This window comes from Leguminivora glycinivorella, chromosome 8 (genome assembly GCF_023078275.1).
Source record: "Leguminivora glycinivorella isolate SPB_JAAS2020 chromosome 8, LegGlyc_1.1, whole genome shotgun sequence".
Taxonomy (NCBI): Eukaryota; Metazoa; Arthropoda; class Insecta; order Lepidoptera; family Tortricidae; genus Leguminivora; species Leguminivora glycinivorella.
In genome coordinates, this window is record NC_062978.1 from 21,233,401 (window position 1) to 21,251,430 (window position 18,030).

The window sequence follows — 18,030 nt, forward strand, 5'->3', positions numbered from 1 at the left end:
TAAATGGTTATATGTACTTATGTGTAGGTCAGTCCTCCTTTTCTGTATGTAAAACTTCTGGATTTGAAGGGTCTGAATGAATTGGTACAGCAGAATACTTATATATCATACATCTTTTTTTTTTCTTTAAACTAGAATCAATATAGAGATCTTTGTTAACAATTTCTGGTAAAATCAGGTGCATCATTGCTTAAAATTGTATTAACTAGTCTGTTTCTCTGTTGTTTGTATGAATTGGAGCGGATAAATCAAGATAAAGCTTCATTTTGGATGATACATATGTTGTCATTTTACAATTTTTACATGCTAGGTATAGAGTTCTTCTTCTTTCGAGTCATCACTTGTAATTTCAATGCGTCTGCGACGGAATAGTCAAAAACCTTCTTTCCTTATATCAAGATGAGAAGCATTTTACGAATGATAAAAGAAGTAAACGTTGTTCGATTTTGTTACAACGAAGGATAAACCCAAATTCGATGATCGTCAGCAACGGTTTTAGCTTGGACCAGTAAAAGGGAGTTTTAAAATTGATGTATTTTCGTCAGCATTGAAAATTAAAGCAGAAACGTTCGACGTGGCTAAGTTAGGCAAAGAATTCTGAGGTATCAATCTCAAAAATTCTTGAAACAATACACAAACGATAGAATGTTCCTTGGTAAAGATCGAGTTGAGCAATCCCCTTCTGTTCTACATTTATTAAACTTACTGCTGGTGTGATGACTTGTGGTCGGTTTTTCGGTATTCATTTTATTCGCAGATCTCTGTTATCGTTTGTATCCTGAAGTTCGTAACAAGCCTAAAAGAAATAACATTAATTAATTAGATTTTTGACTGCATTATTAAATCAGCTTGACGGTAATATAATGTTGCGCAAGTAATCCATACCTACAGTCCTACATAGGTACTAAAACATTGTAAGGTAAATAAATGCTTACAAAATGTATGTGGCTATGGCAATGCCTACATAGCAATAGGATGGTACAATGTAATTTCTTGACTTATTTGTTTACGCTTTATTTGTACACAATAGTTTTAACTGGGCTCTTGATCGAATAACTTATGAGTTAGGTATTTACTTGTCGCGGCAAACGTGTGATAATACGTTAGCAAAACGCAAGTTGTGCTTGAAAAAAACCTTTAAAAAAAGACATTTAACACTTACCTGGTCTTCGGTTTCTTAACATTTTAAGGAGAAAATGTTCATTCACCGGTCACTACAGCCTTCGCACAACCTTCTGCGCGCGAGCCGCTCGGCCGACTGTCGGACTGGCGCAATAACTTTGGAAGGTATACTTTTACAACTAGCGGGGTTTTAGCGTAGCTTTGCTGGTTTGTCCTGTTTCAGTGTGGCATTATGAATATTTTTTAGTAATAAATTCACCGTAAAGCGCAGTAACTAGGTTTTAGTGATGTATTTGTAACCGAAATTACAATGAAAGTCTTTAAACACACGGTTAAAGGACTTTAGCCGTGTTTAAGCGTAGTATTTTATTTAAAAAAGTGAATGTTATAAAATGTAATAACGCAATTAAACGGCTTTAATGGGAATTTATGAAGCTTATGTCAAGTAACGTTGTTATAGTTATGTATCGTGTGATAAAACTATGAAGATAAACAACTGCTAAGCGCTTTAATATAAGTTATAGAAGACAAATGTGGGTTTGCGGTTTTATACTATTGAAAAGGGTTATAAAATAGTGCACTTAGCGAGGTATGTCGACTCTGTATCTCGGTAACTAAAAATGATAAAAATATGATTCCAAGACCAGTCGATGGGGAATTCTTTCCTATTTAAGAATATTTATCCAAATGAAAACTGGTAATATGCAGCTTAGAGGGGTTCTAGTGATAGGACGGCAGATTTGTTCCCACACATGAATAAATTGAAGAAGGCGACCCGCACTGAAAGTCTGCGCGACCGAGTCAGAATTTTCGCTTGCCTCGAAACCTTCTGTTGTCTCGATGGCCTCTCGAGTTAGAATTCGGCATTTGTTCATCGTTTTTTGTAGAATTGCGATTTCTATTTACTTTTCTATTCTGTTTGCCATCCCGATTTTGCGAAAATCGTTGTGGCATATAAAAAGGGGCTTGTTGCGAAAAAGGATTCATAAAATATCCTTGCGGAGGATAATATGGGAACCCATGCGCTGGCGGGTTTGGCATAGGTTTGCCAAAATAGCCCGTATTAGGAAAATTGTTAGAGCCCTGCGCGGGCTGTCTGGCACGCGACGGTCCAGCTTGCGCAGCTGGCCAGTTAGCCTTTGGTGTTTGATTCGGTAACGGCCAAAGAGTTTTCGCAACTCCGCCGTTCTTTTCTAGCTCGGCTGACAACATTCCTTTATCAAACAACCACAACACACAACAAGTTGGCGGAATCTTACGAATGGCCGCACGGGTGAATTTATCTTTCACATATCTCAAAATACCGTCACGCCTCTGTTGAATTAAATCTGCCCTATGTCCACAAGCCATTTGGAGAAGGTCAACTGATATTTTGTTAAAAGGACCCTCTATAAAGATCTCATTAAGTTTTTCTCTTAAGGCAGCTACAGTTATGTCTTGATCGGCGGATGAAATCCACGAGAGTAAAGACTCCAACCCAGATTGCAACGATTCTTTTTGTTTGATTAATGCCTGAGTAATGGCGGCAAAGCCTTTCTCAGTAACGCTAAGAGAGACATTTCTGTCATACGGCTTTAATTCATCGTTACATTCGGTATCGATGAAACCTGGGGTCGAGCAATAAGATTTCTGAACCTCCGCATAGCGGACGTCCGCCCAATCTGGCGAGCCAAAATGCTGAACCTCATTTAAGAAATGCACATGGTCCTGGGCAGATTTTGGAACTGATGGCTCTTTTAAAGTAGTATTAAATGGCAGGTTAATACTCAAATCTGCCGGCTCAGTCTTATTTGCGCCACGTGTTTCATTATCAGAGCAAAGTTCACCACTGACATTCAGACTAATATTATCGTCCCGATCGTCAGATATAAGCAGCGAAGGAGGTCCGGGCATGGGTTGCTGCGGACCATGTGGGTACGGTATCATTGAAGATAAAAAACGTTTTACCTCACTTACTTCTTTCATTAGGTTATGTACCGTAACCTCTTCGCTGTGACGTTTCCTTTTTGAAGCTTTGTGAGGCGCTCGCCGTTTCCTTTTTGAGGGCCCTGGAGCCGACGGATCCTCCACAGATACGAAGCTTGACCTCGATTCATCTGAGGATGAGGAACTGCCGTCGTTTTCCATTGTACTGAAAAAACAAAACTTATTAAAATCTTCACGAACGGTTACACCGTTTGAAATATTTTCTACATATACATAAATAGATATAAGTAAAAAATAAAATATGCACTTATTTTTACCAGATTGCAGAAATGTTGCTCTGGTAACAACCTTACAGTTGGAAAACAAAATTGCCAATGAGGCTCGATTTCAAATCGAGGAGCCAAGTCAGCTGCTGGTGGGGCTGAAAGCAAAAGTGGGAAACCAATGGGGGGAAGATAGGGTTACCAGTACTGAAAAACTGCACTTCAACCTTCATAGTTTCGGATAACAGTGTTGCCACTCTCATTTATTACAGGCTTCGAATGACGTACAGTTGATTAATATATATTTATAGGTTTTTATTGCAGAGATATTTCTACTAAATCAAACTAAACACACAACGTAGAACCAGTTACTAATACTTACCCGATATTACCTCATTACGATTTGAATCTTAAAAGTAATTGTGGTAAGAATTAAAATACGTTAGTATCATTTGTCGGATTCTGCTTTTACGATATTATTTATTAAACGTACAATCTACTTCAAAGAGAAACCCAATAAACAAACTTATAGTACTTATCTAAACTAAATCTTTAAGAAATATTCGGTTAAGTCTAGTTGTTGGATTCTCGCACGGGCCTTTAGCAAATTTATTTCAAAAGTGATCCGGGAAAGAACCCAATAAGCCTCGACAAGTAGCGACGCGATCGCAAGCGCAGCGCTTGTCGAGCGGAGTACCGTCGCTGCGTCGTTGCATATTTTAATTGAAAATAGCTGTTAAAAAGTTGTGTATTATATAAATGAAGGTTGTGTATGTGTTCAAAGTTGTGTGATGGGTGACCGAGGCAGAAAATTAGTGCAGCTAGCCTGCAGTAACAAGCTAGAAACAGGTAAAATCTACTTTTCTAACCTAGAAATACATTTTGAATTGTCGTACTAAATAAGATACCTACCTAATCATGTTATGCTGATTGATATGATTATGTACTGTACTTAAATAATAATAAATCTAAGCTATTGTAACCGTTCAAATGAAAAGTATTGTTGTTGTTTTGTTTCATTAAGAGCGAATCTATTGGGTTTTAGCACTAGCTACATTTATTAATCAAACTACGCGACGCGACTTTGAGTGATGCTTACGGTACAAAATAATAAATTAAACTGTTGTTTAAATTAACATTATGTTTATTTAAATTATTTAAATGGTTAGTTATTTATAATGTCAAATCAATGAGTTCCCTTCCTGAGTCGACGTGCCCCCACTGTCTGGATTCGACGCGCTTGTTTACATCTCGAGGTCTTAAGTCGCACATTACTCGCAAACATAAAGATATTCCTCATTTTAGTTCCTTGCAGTCAGCCAGCAATGCTGTCGTTCACTTTGATGTTTCACAAACAGCCCCTACGCCGCCAGCAGGCTGCAGCCTGGATCAACTTGCCTTATTTAAAAAATCTGTCCGCGTTCTCCGCCATATCCCGAAAGGGGCAAGGAATATGGCCGCTAATAAGTTATGCAGTATAATTGATAGCTGTGTTACAGTTAACGGAGTAAACCAGTGGTGCGCTCTTTTATCTTTCGCCTACGGGGCCTTGAGAACCCCTGAATCGGATAGCACAGGATCTCTCACCACCAAAGTTAAGGCAAACATAGATGCTTTCTCTTACTTAGCGCCCGTCGAAGTTTCGGCGGCTCACCCTTCACTTCCATTAACTAGGTTAATTGAGACCAAGGCTCACGAAGGCGATTTGAGAGGAGCTGTCAGACTACTTATGAGCGAGGACACAATCGCCCCTCCAGGACAAGACACCCTTTTAGCTCTGCAGTCGAAGCATCCGGAACCATCTCGACCTCTTTGTTTCCCAGCGGAACCAGATGTAAGCTCTCCAATCCTGTCAGTTAAAGTGGAGGATGTTTCGTGGGCTATAAACTCCTTTCACTGTGGAACTGCGGCGGGGTTGGACGGCATTCGCCCTGACCATTTGAAGGAGCTGACATCTGGCTCGGCTGGAGACAGTGGGGTGCGCTTGCTGGAGTCTTTGACCAAATTGTGCAATTTTTTATTGAGCGGGAAGGTACATTCTGAAGTCTGTCCGTTTTTGTACGGAGCTTCTCTCTGCGCTTTAAAGAAAAAGGAGGGAGGGATACGCCCAATAGCTATTGGGAGCACTTTCCGGCGACTAGTCGCCAAGCTTGGTTGCCGTGCTGTGAGAGAGCAGATGGCTTCTTACCTTCAGCCACATCAAGTGGGTTTTGGGGTCCCTTTAGGTTGTGAGGCGGCAATACATGCAGTTCGTACTTTTGTTTTGGATCCAGAGAATGCAGATAGTTTAATCGTTAAAGTGGATCTAAAAAACGCCTTCAACTCGGTTGAAAGGGATTCCCTCTTAAATGAAGTTAAGGAATACATACCATCTCTCTTCCCCTTCCTCTACCAGGTCTACCACCTACCATCCAACCTCTTTTATGGTTCTGATTGCATAATGTCTCAAGTAGGTGCGCAACAGGGAGACCCGCTTGGCCCCCTCACGTTCAGTCTCGCAATACAAAAAGTTATCACAGAACTCAAGTCTCCTCTTAACATTTGGTACCTCGATGACGGTACCATTGGTGGTAAACCGGAAGAGGTAAAGCGAGACTTGCTTGTATTGTTACCGCGTCTTAGAGATATGGGGTTGGAAGTGAATGGGTCTAAGTGTGAGTTTTTTCCTTGTGGATCGGTTTCCTCGCCTTTTTTCGCCAGCTTATCATCCGTGCTGCCTGGACTTAGGGAACTGAGCTCTAACTCTTTAAATTTACTGGGTGCTCCTATATTTTCATCTGCAGTTCCTGAGGCTCTGCGGACACGTAGGGAGATGCTTCTTCTTGCTGGCGAACGCCTCAGAGGCATCAATCCTCACGTAGCATTGGCTCTCTTACAAAAATGTTTTGCAGTACCAAAAGTAAATTACCTTCTGCGTACGGCCCCTGTATGGATGTACCCTACCGACATCGATTGCTTCGACGTCGCGATAAAGTCAACGATAGAGTCCATCGTCAACATTTCCATGGATGAAAACCAGTGGACACAAGCATCCCTTCCGGTTCGCTATGGGGGTCTCGGCATACGGCGCATTAAGGATGTGAGCCTGCCGGCCTTTTTAGCATCTGCCCATGGGGTTGCCAACCTTGTTGCTAACATTATATCTAAAAATGGCGACAGGGTGTGCATACCACATGTGGCGGACGCTATTAAGGCTTGGTTGTCTATTAACACTGGAGCGACGGTGCCGGAGAACCCTAACGTTCAGCGTGCTTGGGATGACACCCGCTCTAAAGCTGTAATTGACAATCTCATCACGAGTGCCGCCGGCGTTGACCGTGCGCGGCTTTTGGCAGTGTCTCAGCCCGAGTCAGGAGCATGGCTGCATGCGTTGCCATCTCCTCAACTGGGTACACTGCTCGACGGTGACTCGCTGCGTGTGGCCGTCGCTCTCCGCCTGGGCTGCGATGTTTGCCAACCACACACATGCATCTGCGGCTCTATGGTGGGAGCTGACGGCCACCACGCTCTGAGTTGCCGACGCTGCGCAGGAAGACATCCGCGACATTTTGCCCTCAACGAGACCATCCAGAGAGCCCTAAGGTCGGCTGGTGTCCCTTCGGTACTTGAGCCACCAGGACTTAGCCGCACTGATGGTAAACGTCCTGATGGCCTGACTTTAGTACCGTGGGAACGGGGGCGGTGTTTGGTATGGGACGCTACGTGTGTCAGTACCTTCGCTGCCTCCCACATCTCCCACCTCGCACGCGGCCGGAGCGGCGGCTCAATCGCAAGCGGGCTTGAAACGCCTAAAATATCTTCCCATTGGCCCGGGCTACATATTTGTCCCATTCGCGGTAGAGACGGCGGGGAGCTGGGGAACAGACGCGAAGTGCTTTGCACGCGAATTAGGCCGTCGACTCAGGCAAAAAGGAGAAAGCCCCCGCTCCGAGTCGTTCCTGGTGCAAAAGCTGTCCATTGTAATTCAACGCGGAAACGCTGCGAGCGTCATGGGCACTTTTGCACCGGGAACGACAGGGAATAGTTTATTTTGATAGTTCTAAGTTTTTATTGTTATTAGTGTTTAGTTATCTGTTTATTTTGAGTGGATTAAAATTTATACCTTATATTCGAAAAAATAAAATAAAAATTATTTAATAATATAGATTAAATCGTATTTTGCATTCCAGCGGGATCAGGTGCTTCTGTTAACAGATTTTCTATGACTGGACCTAGTGTTTCAACGGCAAATGAAAACATAAGCTGTTATCAGCGAAACAATAAAGATGGTAAGTTTCCATGGTTTGAAGATCCGTAATTGTGTACTTAGTACATTGAGCATTAAGCTTAAGCTACACAGGGTGGCTAGCCGAATGGCACAATCGCTCACGAAACGCTCACGAAACGAAGCGCTAGTAGATATCTATCTCTATCGCGCTTGCGTATTGGCGCGACAGAGCCAGCGGCGTATCGCTTTCGTTTGGCGTCAGAGAAATGCCATTCGGCTACGGGGCCAGGACTCGGGCGGGCGGACGCGTTCAACGCGGCCAGCTGAAATGAACCTTATAGCTTAAGCTATTCTTAGTGTAGTAGCCTTAAGCTTTAACCTCGTAGGTCCCGGCGTACCTGTAAAAGTAGAAAATAATCCATAAAATTATCTCTTCATTTTAGTACTTATGGTGTTATAAGATGACTAATGGTTTCGAATGATGCGTGGTCAAATCCGATAACTTTAGCTAATTGGTTTTGAAATTATAATATTAAGGGATGTATATGAAAATCTTCGCTTAATGACAAATTAACAATGACTTATCGGGTTTGACCTAGCATCCATCGATGTATTACATGCCCTTATTTGTACTTACCTAAGTTTAAAATCCCGTTATTGTGCGTAAATGATTATAAGTTATTGTGTTTTTGTTCACTTCTCTTACTTTTTTTTATTCAATTTCAGATGATGACTCCTCCGATCTTGATGAAACGCAAATAGACATCGCCGCCCAAATGCACAATATTGTCATCGATGATAATAGTACGGCAGACTCGAGTAAGTATTTTGAGGATTAATATAAAAAAATGTTATTACGAGCAATCTGTTTTTCAGTACAGATAGTGCTTTTTTTACGCTCAAGTGCGAGAAGTGGGTCATTATTTGTCAGATCGAAACTTCGGAGGGCCATCTGTACTGAAAAACGTCGTACGATACACGTGCGAAAAGGAAATTCGTAACTCGTGTCGATTTAAAACATTCCCTTTGGTCGTGTTTTAATTTATCGCCACTCGTTTCGAACATCCTTTTTTATCCGCACTTGTATCGTAATGTACTATGTATATCAGTACAGATGGTTTTTTTTACGAACTAGTGCAAGAAGTGGTTCATTTCGGGCCATCTGTACTGAAAAACGTCGTACGATATACGTGCGAGACGGAAATTCGTAACTCTTGTCTATTTAAAATACTCGGCCGTGTTTTAATTTATCGTCAGTCGTTTCGAACTTCCTTTTTCCGCACTTGTATTGTAATGTACTATTACTTATAGGTACTTTTTTTTTCAGATGATGAGACTGCTTTATTTGGCAGTGACTATTCCGATGAAGATCCTACTTACGTGCCAGATTCTAAGGACTATTCACCACAGCAAATAGATACCGACACTGATTTTATTCCTGAAAGTCCGAATGTTTCATACAAAGAGGAAGACTTTTTTATGGTGCTAATTGATGAAGTTTTAGATCGATTTCTGTAGAAGAACTTGACCATTTAGTAGGAGCTCCTTATGTTCTAGATACAGATTCAGAGAACGAAACACCTCAGCAAAATGACTACGACCATGATATTATTATTCCTGAAAGTCCCAGCCCATGCAAACAGCAGGAACATTCCTTGCCTGGAGAAGCTGATGAATGTCTAGAAAAAGCTCCTTCTCATTTTTCAAATTCAGAGGACGAACCACCAAAAATTTTAAAAACAACTGACTCTAGTTGCAATGGCAGCATAATCCCTGAAAGTTCAGATGTTCATTCTGAAGTAGAAGATACTGTTTACTTAGTTTTAGAGAATATTTTAGACAGAGTTTTGAGGAGTACAATTACAGCTTTTATAGTCCCAAAAAAGACCAATGTAACGTTTGTTCAAGATACAAAAAAGCACAGTCGAAAGAAAAGCTAGAAGAAGAATACCAAGAGCATATACAGGGTGTAAACCTAATACGGGCGAACCTCTTAACGGTGGTGAGTATAGAATATAAAGATTGGAATTAGGTAACTTTTACTTAAAATTGAAATATTTTTTTTATCCATACAAAATAATTCGGCCCGCAACGTAATGCAAACACACTCGCGTTAAACGCTCGTTGACAGTTGTCATTGATTGTCATCGCAACCACGTTTACAGTACATTGCTGCTGGGAAATTTTTCAAAAATTAACAATCGGGTGAAAATTAAGAGTAACTCAAAAACACCTCTTAATTAATGATAGCAATATTGAATTATATACCTGGTTTCATTTATCGCCCTTATTAGGTTTACGCGCTGTATAACGAAAGACGGTCTGTCAAAACGCGAAAGACACTGACAAAGCTCGTGCTAATGTAGACGAAACGTTCATGTCAATAACTATGGATTTACAGGCAGTTTTGCAAATACCTTATGGCGGAGAAAGTCTACTGTACTACATGAGAAAATTAGTTCTATTCAATTTTACCATTTATGAAGCTAGTCTTCCAAATAATGCTTATTGTCTTTGCTGGAGTGAAATAAATGGTAATAAAGGCAGTTGTGAAATCGGATCATGCCTTTACTACTACTTGTCTCAATTACCTGAAACCGTGACAGAATTAAGCATTTTTTCGGATACGTGCAGCGGTCAGAACCGAAACCAATACATTTCTGCTCTCTTAATCTGGACAGTACAAAAAATAGACCACCTACAAATAATTGAGCAAAAGTTTCTTGAAAGTGGCCATAGCCACATGGAAGTAGATTCGATGCATGCAGCTATTGAATATGACTCGAAAAACGTATCAATTAATAGCGTTTCTGATTGGAAAAATGTCTTTAAATTTGCTAGAACTAAAAAAACAAAGTACGTTACCAGTGACGAAGGAAAGAAAAAAATTAAAATTGATAGCTATAAAGTGAAAGAGTTTAAATATAACGAGATGTTGGACTTGAAAAAGCTCAGTGCTGCTATAATGAATAATAAAAACAAAGATACCACGAATGAGGCTGTAAACTGGCTGAAAATGAAAAGGATTCGGTATGTAAAAGGTGATTTTAAAATTTACTTTAATTACGACATGTCTGAGGATTTTCGTCAGTTAGATATTTCATATAAAAAACCAAATATACCGAGAACAAGAGCTAAGAGACAGTCTAACCCACCATCCGTTGCAATGCCGTGGCCAGAAGAGTTAGAGGCAAGATACAGCAGTCAGTTACCTATAAGCATTGCTAAGAAAAAAGATGTAGAAACCATGTGCCGGAAACAAATTATACCTGAGGAGTACCATGGATGGATAAGAAGCTTAAAAATATTTGTCGGCAACGCACCAAATTATTCAGATGAAGAATAACACCGTTCTGACTTGTAGATTAACTTCTTTTGTTTGATTTTTTTATAACTAATAAACCCTCTTAGTAACAATTACGGCTTTTTTATTTTTTCGTAAACCCAATAAGTCGACACCCTTTGGTAAAAAACATTTTCTTACAGGAAAACTACTTGAGTTACGTAACTAAAACACCAATTTACTTAAAGTGGATTAAATTACCTTTCAGATAGAAGTTATACAACTAGTTATTTATTTGTCGAAAGTAATGTTTGATGACCATAAACCTTTAACATCATTTTTCTCGAAACTAGGTTTTTCATACTTATTGGGTTTCACCAGGCAACCCTCGACTGATTTGGTGTGCTTTTTCTTCCTGCCGCTTGCCGGGTATGTCCACAAATTACGACGTAGCGGAACTGTTCCGAAATTATTTCCCCTTGCAGAGTAAAGCCTCATTACTTAATAGACGCTCTCGACAGTCCCAAAAAGTCAACATCTTACTTATTAAGGCTCAACTGACGCGAAAATCCCCAAATCGAAAGGATGGCCCCTCCTTCAATACGGTTTTAAGGGGGATTTTCAATTAAATTTTAATATAAAAAAAATAGTGGCTAAAGGAAATGCAGGCGAAAATCATAGTATTTTATAAAATATCCAAAAGCGAGTTTTCTATTTCAACTGTTTCCTGGGGGCCGATTTTTGAATCTCGGCCATTCGATTTCGTGAAATTCGTTCAATGATATCCCCATACTAGCGATTTAAATTCTACTTACAGAATCGAAAACGAGTGGCCATTACCACTAGTTTTAAAATTACTAGCCGTCCTATTTCAAAAATAGCATTGATTCTTTGAGGATTCCGTACTATTACGGAATAGACTGAACCTTTATTAGTTATCTATGCTGGCGCTCAGTCGATGCGCGGTCGGCGAAATTAACGACCATATTTTGCGTTTACTAACGCGAAGGAAAAACGCATGAAAACTCGAAAATTCGCGTTTTCCGGGATCTGAGGCTAAGGTAGATCGATTTCAGCGAAATCGTTCACGCTTTTTTTGCCATACTAAATTGAACCTGGCCAGAAAGTCTTCCGTGTCAGACTAGCAAAAATGGTCCACATGAGAGGGTCAAAGATGGGGCTGGTGACCCTCTCGCACGTGTACATGTATGCTATCTAGGTTTATAAATTTCTTATACTATTTTTGTATTATATACAGACCAAGGTATTAATTCCTTGTAAAGAATTGGTAAGTCATTATTCTGAAGCCATTAAACCAAAGATTTGGTGTCCTATCGTTTGACCAAAACTTGTTTAGCAAATTGACACTTGACAATCAACCACTGGCAAAATTATATTTTGGCAAGTCTTCACTTTACAAAAACATTTTTGATAAATTATTTTCGTAACCAAATATTTAACCTATAAAATTGCATTTTATAAGGGATATACTTGACAAGTTAATATTTAACACATAAGTTAACTAATAAACCTACCATTGGCCTAAAAATGTTTGCTGTAATGTATTATTTGACAAGTGAATCTGTAATAGTAATTTATAATATGGGTCAAATGAAACATATAAGCAAAACAAAGTAGATTAGGTTAGGTTAGAACTGTGACCAGAAAGATTTTTTCGCAATATCTTTCACCTTCATTGTCCTTAACGCACATTTTTTTATTTATTTAATCTTTATTGTACACAAAGAAAGAAAAACTTATAGTACAGACAGCATTCTCTACCAGTCAACCTTTAGGCAAAGCAGAGATATTCTATAAATCTAGTCAGTAACACGAGTATCTTTTACTAAAATTCTCAAATTTCTATCAAAAAAATTATAATTATAGATGCGATCCCTTTCTATGCGGAAAATTGTGGGTCAGATGATTCACAATTGGATGCACAGAACTAATTTAGTTCTGTGATTGGATGAGACTAGCTAAGGACGGAGACATGTCAAGTGGCGTACTTGAATAGAGGTCTATGATACTTTAAGAAAAAAAGGTCCGGACATAATTATTTTAAAAAAGGTCCATGAATAATAAGGACCCTTTTACCATGGAAAGCCACTTCTAATATTCTCAAAATAGTGACATAGCGTGCACGCCAAATAATCGATTGCGTTGTCGCCTTGGCCTGAAAGCGGTACATTCCCCATGTTGTTTTCATATGTGTTTACAACCTGGCAAAAAATACTACAAATTATTAGGTGGCAACATCGTCCCGTCCCGTTTCCTCACACATATTGATTAGAAAGTGAAGGTGAAAATGTTGCCATTCTTTCAGTTTTACTCCGTTTTGCCAGGCTGCAAAATAAGTTGTTACACTTGGCAAATAATTGTCAATTTCGCGTTGATTAAAAAAATCGCCACTGTACCTAATAGAACTGTTATTGGCTTCGTGCGAATTGCATGGAGGGTGTAATGTTTTTTTTTTTATTATACCACGTCGGTGGCAAACAGGTATATGGCCCGCCTGATGGAAAGCGGTCACCGTAACATATGGACGCCTGCAACTCAAGGGGTGTCACATTCGCGTTGCCGACCCATTAGAAACTTGTACACTCCTTTTTTGAAGAACCCCATACTGTAGGTTATCGGGAATACCTCGACAGGGAGCTCATTCCACAGCCGGAATAATTGGCAGTTATAAATATCACTTTATATGGCAGTCAGTGTGGGAGCATCATAACTAAGGCCAGAATTTTAACAAATTACATACATATGCCACCTGGATTAAATTCGGTTTGATTTTGTCATTATGTACGAGTAGCTACCAAATATAACAGTTAAATATTTTCTTTGAGTGCAAAATAGTATTTTATGCAACTGGTGGTTAAAAGAGGTCAAAAAAGGTGAGTGGCGTTGGTAACAATTTGAGGCGAAGCCGAAAATTGTTAATAAAGACGCCACGAGCATTTTTTGACTCAGTTAAACACCGTTGCATACAATACTTTTTCTACGACCAAGCACTTATTTTGAAAGAAAATTATAAATCAACAAATACCTACTTTCAGTCATCTTAGTTATCTAGTGGACCGCCTACCATTTTGAATATGCAGTTTGAGTGCAAACATGAAAATAAAACTGTCTATGGTATGGTTCTTTGAAGCCTGGCCACTAAGACGAATCGAGCCGAGTTAAATCGAGTTCTCATACATTTGAATGCGATTCGACGCGTCGCCAATGAACGCAGCAGAAAACGAAGGAGTCTCGACTCTGCGAATTGGTTTGTTAAGTTGGTAGCAATGTATTTACTGAACTGTAACAGCTATATCGTGCTACTGCTACTAAATGTTTTCAGGGTATAGACTAGATAGACTTGTCCTGATATCTTTTATGTAGGGTTTTAAAGTTCTATGCACGACCTTGTAACTCACGAATAAGAGTACGGGAGTAGAAAAATGTGTATTACTCGGCGTTCTAAGTTTAACCCTCGTGCTTTGAAACTTTTGAATCTCTTGAAGTTTTCCCTATTGTATAACAAATACCTGGCCTAACTAAAATTTTATTAAACTGTTCGTCATTGTTTCAGGCTGTGCAATGACGTTGTGTCAAAAAGAAACCACACGATCAAGCCACGGATCGTACTTCCGGAGAACTATGTTAAAGGTACAGTCTACTGCCATATTTTACCTCCGTTTTGAAAATTAGAACTATATCCTGTAACTGATATTGATATGAGTGAAAATTATTAGGGTAGGTTCAGATTCATGCATGCATGCATGCATTCATCACGTAGTCGTAAACGTGCGTTAGCTAAACGCGCGTTTACGACTATTGTCCCAGATTTGTAAGAACCTCTTTTTGACACATGACAGCGTCCACAAAACGTAAACTCGTGCAACCTAATGAAATTTTAAATAAAATCCTGTAATAATATTTAATAAAATCAAGTACTTAAAAACAATATTTCGCTTACTTTAAACATAATCTAACACATGTTACATTTTTGCGGATCTTCGTTAGTGAGTATTTTACGATATTAATTTATCACCCAGGATTTAGTTATTATGTCATTTATCATTCATTTTTATTTTTAAACTAGTGCTGTGGCAGAGTCTGTCATTTCGATTTAAATGACATTTCACTAATTTGATAGAAATCGTATATTTGTTTCAGCACCTCCTTGTACATAGGGCCTAATCGATTCAACCAATTCGAAATAAATCGTTAGATTTGGCAAACGATACGTCTTAGCCACATCGCAACATACTTCAAAACAAATGTGTCAAAAATGTGAACTGACAATAGGTACATAAGTTAATATGTGGCGTTATATGGGTAATTCATTTGAATTCAAATGACATATGAGCTATGGCAACCCTAGCCACGGTAAACATTAGGCTCCTAGTTTAAATTCTTTAAAAATAGTAAAAGCGAACATTCAAGTGCACAAACATTAAATTCAAGTGTAAAATAGTGTAAATGTGAAAAATAAACGTTATCCCTACAAATAAATAAGAAGTAGGTACAAAAACTGTGACCAAAAACTTAAACGAACCGCCAAACAAGAAATATAACTATTTTTTGCGATAACCAGTGAAAAATTAGTGAAGGAAAGTTAATACCAAATATTTAAGTGCTTATTCAGCTAATATCATAAAAAATCAATAACATTACAGTGATAAACAGTGAGTTTTAAATAGTTATTTCTGTTGGTCATTTAAATTCAAACTAAGATACGAAATGTAAACAAACCCTACGACCAATCACAGAACATCACCACAGATAACGTATTTTCTTACAACGGAACAGTATCAAAGTTAGCAACGCCATCTCTCAGCATTATCTCAAACTTTTTCAGCGCCATCTAGTGAACTGAAGGAAGATGAATGTAGCTCATCGTTACTCAGTTTCTCTGATTACAAGCTATTCGCCAACAGAGGGCAGTGTCGTTCAAATTATTTGAGTCTGAGATCAGAGGTAACACGTCACTACTCAGTTTCTCTGCTTACAAGCTACTCGACAACAGAGGGCAGTACCTATCGTGGTGATAATTAAAAAACATTAATTATTGCAAGATGGAAACTAACTGCAAAAAATGCCACAATTTAGTTAATGACAAATATAGATTACTGTGTACAAATTGTAAAAACACTTACCATATGGATTGTACACATGTTACCCTGAGTAGATTTATATTAATGGAAGAAGACAATAGAACATTCACATGCAATACATGTATGACTGATACGGAAGTTAACGTTCTGTCTCCAAACTTCACGCATAAAAATGTTACAATAAGAAAACGATACAAAATAAATGTGCCGACAGAAAACTCATTCTCCGGATTGTCGGAAGACGAATACGAAGATGCTTCGCCATCGAAAACATCAGTAAACTACCGTGATTTACGATTGAATACAAGTTATACACTGCAAGAAATGGCCAGTGAAATAAGCGAACTCAAAGAAAAACTACATACTGCGGATATAGAAATTTTGCACTTACTATCTGGAAACAACTTATTAACTAAAAAACTTACTGAGTGTGAATTGAAATTAAAGAAAACTACGCCCATCATCAGTCTAACATGTAACAGTAACAAGGAAAAATCTACAAACACAAAACAAAACGAAGTAAAACGGACTAAAATAGATTTCACATCCCCCGAAGGAAAAAATAAGGAAGGCAGCGTGAATCAGAACAATCAGAACACAACTCAACCGTCTCAAAATCTCTCGAAAATTATGCACTCGTCACCACCTGTAAAGCAAATAGAATTAAAACAAACATCGGAGCCTACTACTTCTACCACAAGCAATCAGAAAACAACCACAATTGATGATAGTAGCAGAAACAATACACAACATAGTAGATCTCTTCATAAAACTATATACTCCAAAATATATGACAAACAATTTCAAGATGATTTTGAGAACAGAAGAAACCATGGCTTAGCAAAGCGAAAAATTGTTGTATTATCCGACCAACAAGGTAAAAATCTCGGATCATCGCTGTACAACATGTATGGATCATATTTTGAAATACAATGCTACTCAAACCCCGGAGCCGACACAAGTAACGTACTGCGATCACTACCAAACAATGGAGCATCGCTGACCAAGGACGACTTCTTGATTATTATTACAGGAACTAATGACAGCAACCCAAGTAAATTATTCGCAAATATGTATTATTTAGTGCAACAATTAGATCATACAAACATTATCGTATCCCAAGTGCTGCATAACCAGTACTTAAATGAACGACCATTGAACAATATGATTAAATCTATTGTCAAACAATTTAATCATTGTGAACTACTAAATTCTTATAACCCAATGAAAAACTTCAACAAAATTGCAGTATTCAAACAATTAACAACAAAAATCTTTCATCAAATAGCCTGCACACTCTACACTGATGCCTACCAACGACAACTTCTTCAGCGCAATAAACCTGCATTACAAAACATAGACTCGGACATTGCGCCTCATAATATTGAACAAATTCTGAATGTAACTGATATTTCAATTCCAAACAGCCAACATAAAGTAATTTCAAATACAACGAGCAAACAAATATCGACTACTAACAAGTTTTTTCGTCGCTACTCCATGTAACGACATTTTAGCTCAGGAACAAATTGATTATTGCAGAATAAATAATAAAAATATAGATAAGGTAATGATATTACATCAAAATATATGCGGACTGTTGAACAAGCTTAATATCTTAGAAATTACTCTTAATGAGTTTCAAAATAAATATCAAAATATTGATATACTGTGTTTCAGTGAAACATTTGTAAAAAAAGGTAGTGAGCATAACATTAAATTAAAAAACTTCAAATTAGTCCCATACAACCATTTCAGTCGCAAAATCTTCAAATCAGTAACTAACTGTCAAATGTGACATAACGCGTGGTAACGGCGTGCAAACAATGCGACCGTATTGATACAATAACAAAATGTAGTCGTCGTGTGCACTCGTTACGGTAACAAAATGTGTACGAATTTGTGGCTGTCAATGTCACTGTCAGAATGACTTTTAACGACACTTTATTAGTCGACGTTTGCACACATAACGGTAACAACATGTGGACGAATTTGTGGCTGTCATTGTCACTGTCAGAACGGTTTCTGACAGTGACATTGACAGAATTTGTACACACATGTGTAGGTCTGATTACCGAACTGCTCCTAAACCACTGTATCCGCAAATGACAATCTGAAATACGATGG

General features: G+C 38.6%; 3 protein-coding genes across 3 annotated transcripts in view; all 3 read left to right on the plus strand.

The window, feature by feature from the left end:
• Nucleotides 1-3,911: 3,911 nt before the first annotated feature.
• Nucleotides 3,912-9,036, plus strand: LOC125229111. The gene is made up of 4 exons (XM_048133891.1): nt 3,912-4,160; nt 7,481-7,579; nt 8,245-8,337; nt 8,846-9,036. Exons 1-4 carry the CDS (start codon nt 4,103-4,105, stop codon nt 9,034-9,036), a joined length of 441 nt encoding a protein of 146 aa, XP_047989848.1. The 5' UTR covers nt 3,912-4,102.
• A 226-nt stretch (nt 9,037-9,262) lies between these two features.
• LOC125228538 lies at nt 9,263-10,950 on the plus strand. The gene is made up of 2 exons (XM_048133140.1): nt 9,263-9,520; nt 9,858-10,950. The coding sequence occupies exon 2, from the start codon at nt 9,896-9,898 to the stop codon at nt 10,862-10,864; it is 969 nt and encodes a 322-aa protein (XP_047989097.1). The 5' UTR covers nt 9,263-9,520; nt 9,858-9,895; the 3' UTR covers nt 10,865-10,950.
• Nucleotides 10,951-11,975: 1,025 nt separating this feature from the next.
• Nucleotides 11,976-18,030, plus strand: part of LOC125229112 (glycine receptor subunit alpha-1) — a 42,168-nt gene continuing 36,113 nt past the window's right edge. The window contains exons 1-2 of the mRNA XM_048133892.1: nt 11,976-12,007; nt 14,376-14,452. Of these exons, the coding sequence (XP_047989849.1) occupies nt 11,976-12,007; nt 14,376-14,452 (109 nt within the window). The remainder of the gene's footprint in view (nt 12,008-14,375; nt 14,453-18,030) is intronic.

Bases quoted from the DNA above. Each gene is read 5' to 3' on its own strand.
- LOC125228538 (XM_048133140.1), top strand. From the start codon at position 9,896: ATGTCAATAACTATGGATTTACAGGCAGTTTTGCAAATACCTTATGGC.
- LOC125229111 (XM_048133891.1), top strand. From the start codon at position 4,103: ATGGGTGACCGAGGCAGAAAATTAGTGCAGCTAGCCTGCAGTAACAAG. The intron at 7,580-8,244 runs GTAAGTTTCCAT...ATTCAATTTCAG, and splicing joins TCAGCGAAACAATAAAGATG to ATGATGACTCCTCCGATCTT. The intron at 8,338-8,845 runs GTAAGTATTTTG...TTTTTTTTTCAG, and splicing joins TAATAGTACGGCAGACTCGA to ATGATGAGACTGCTTTATTT.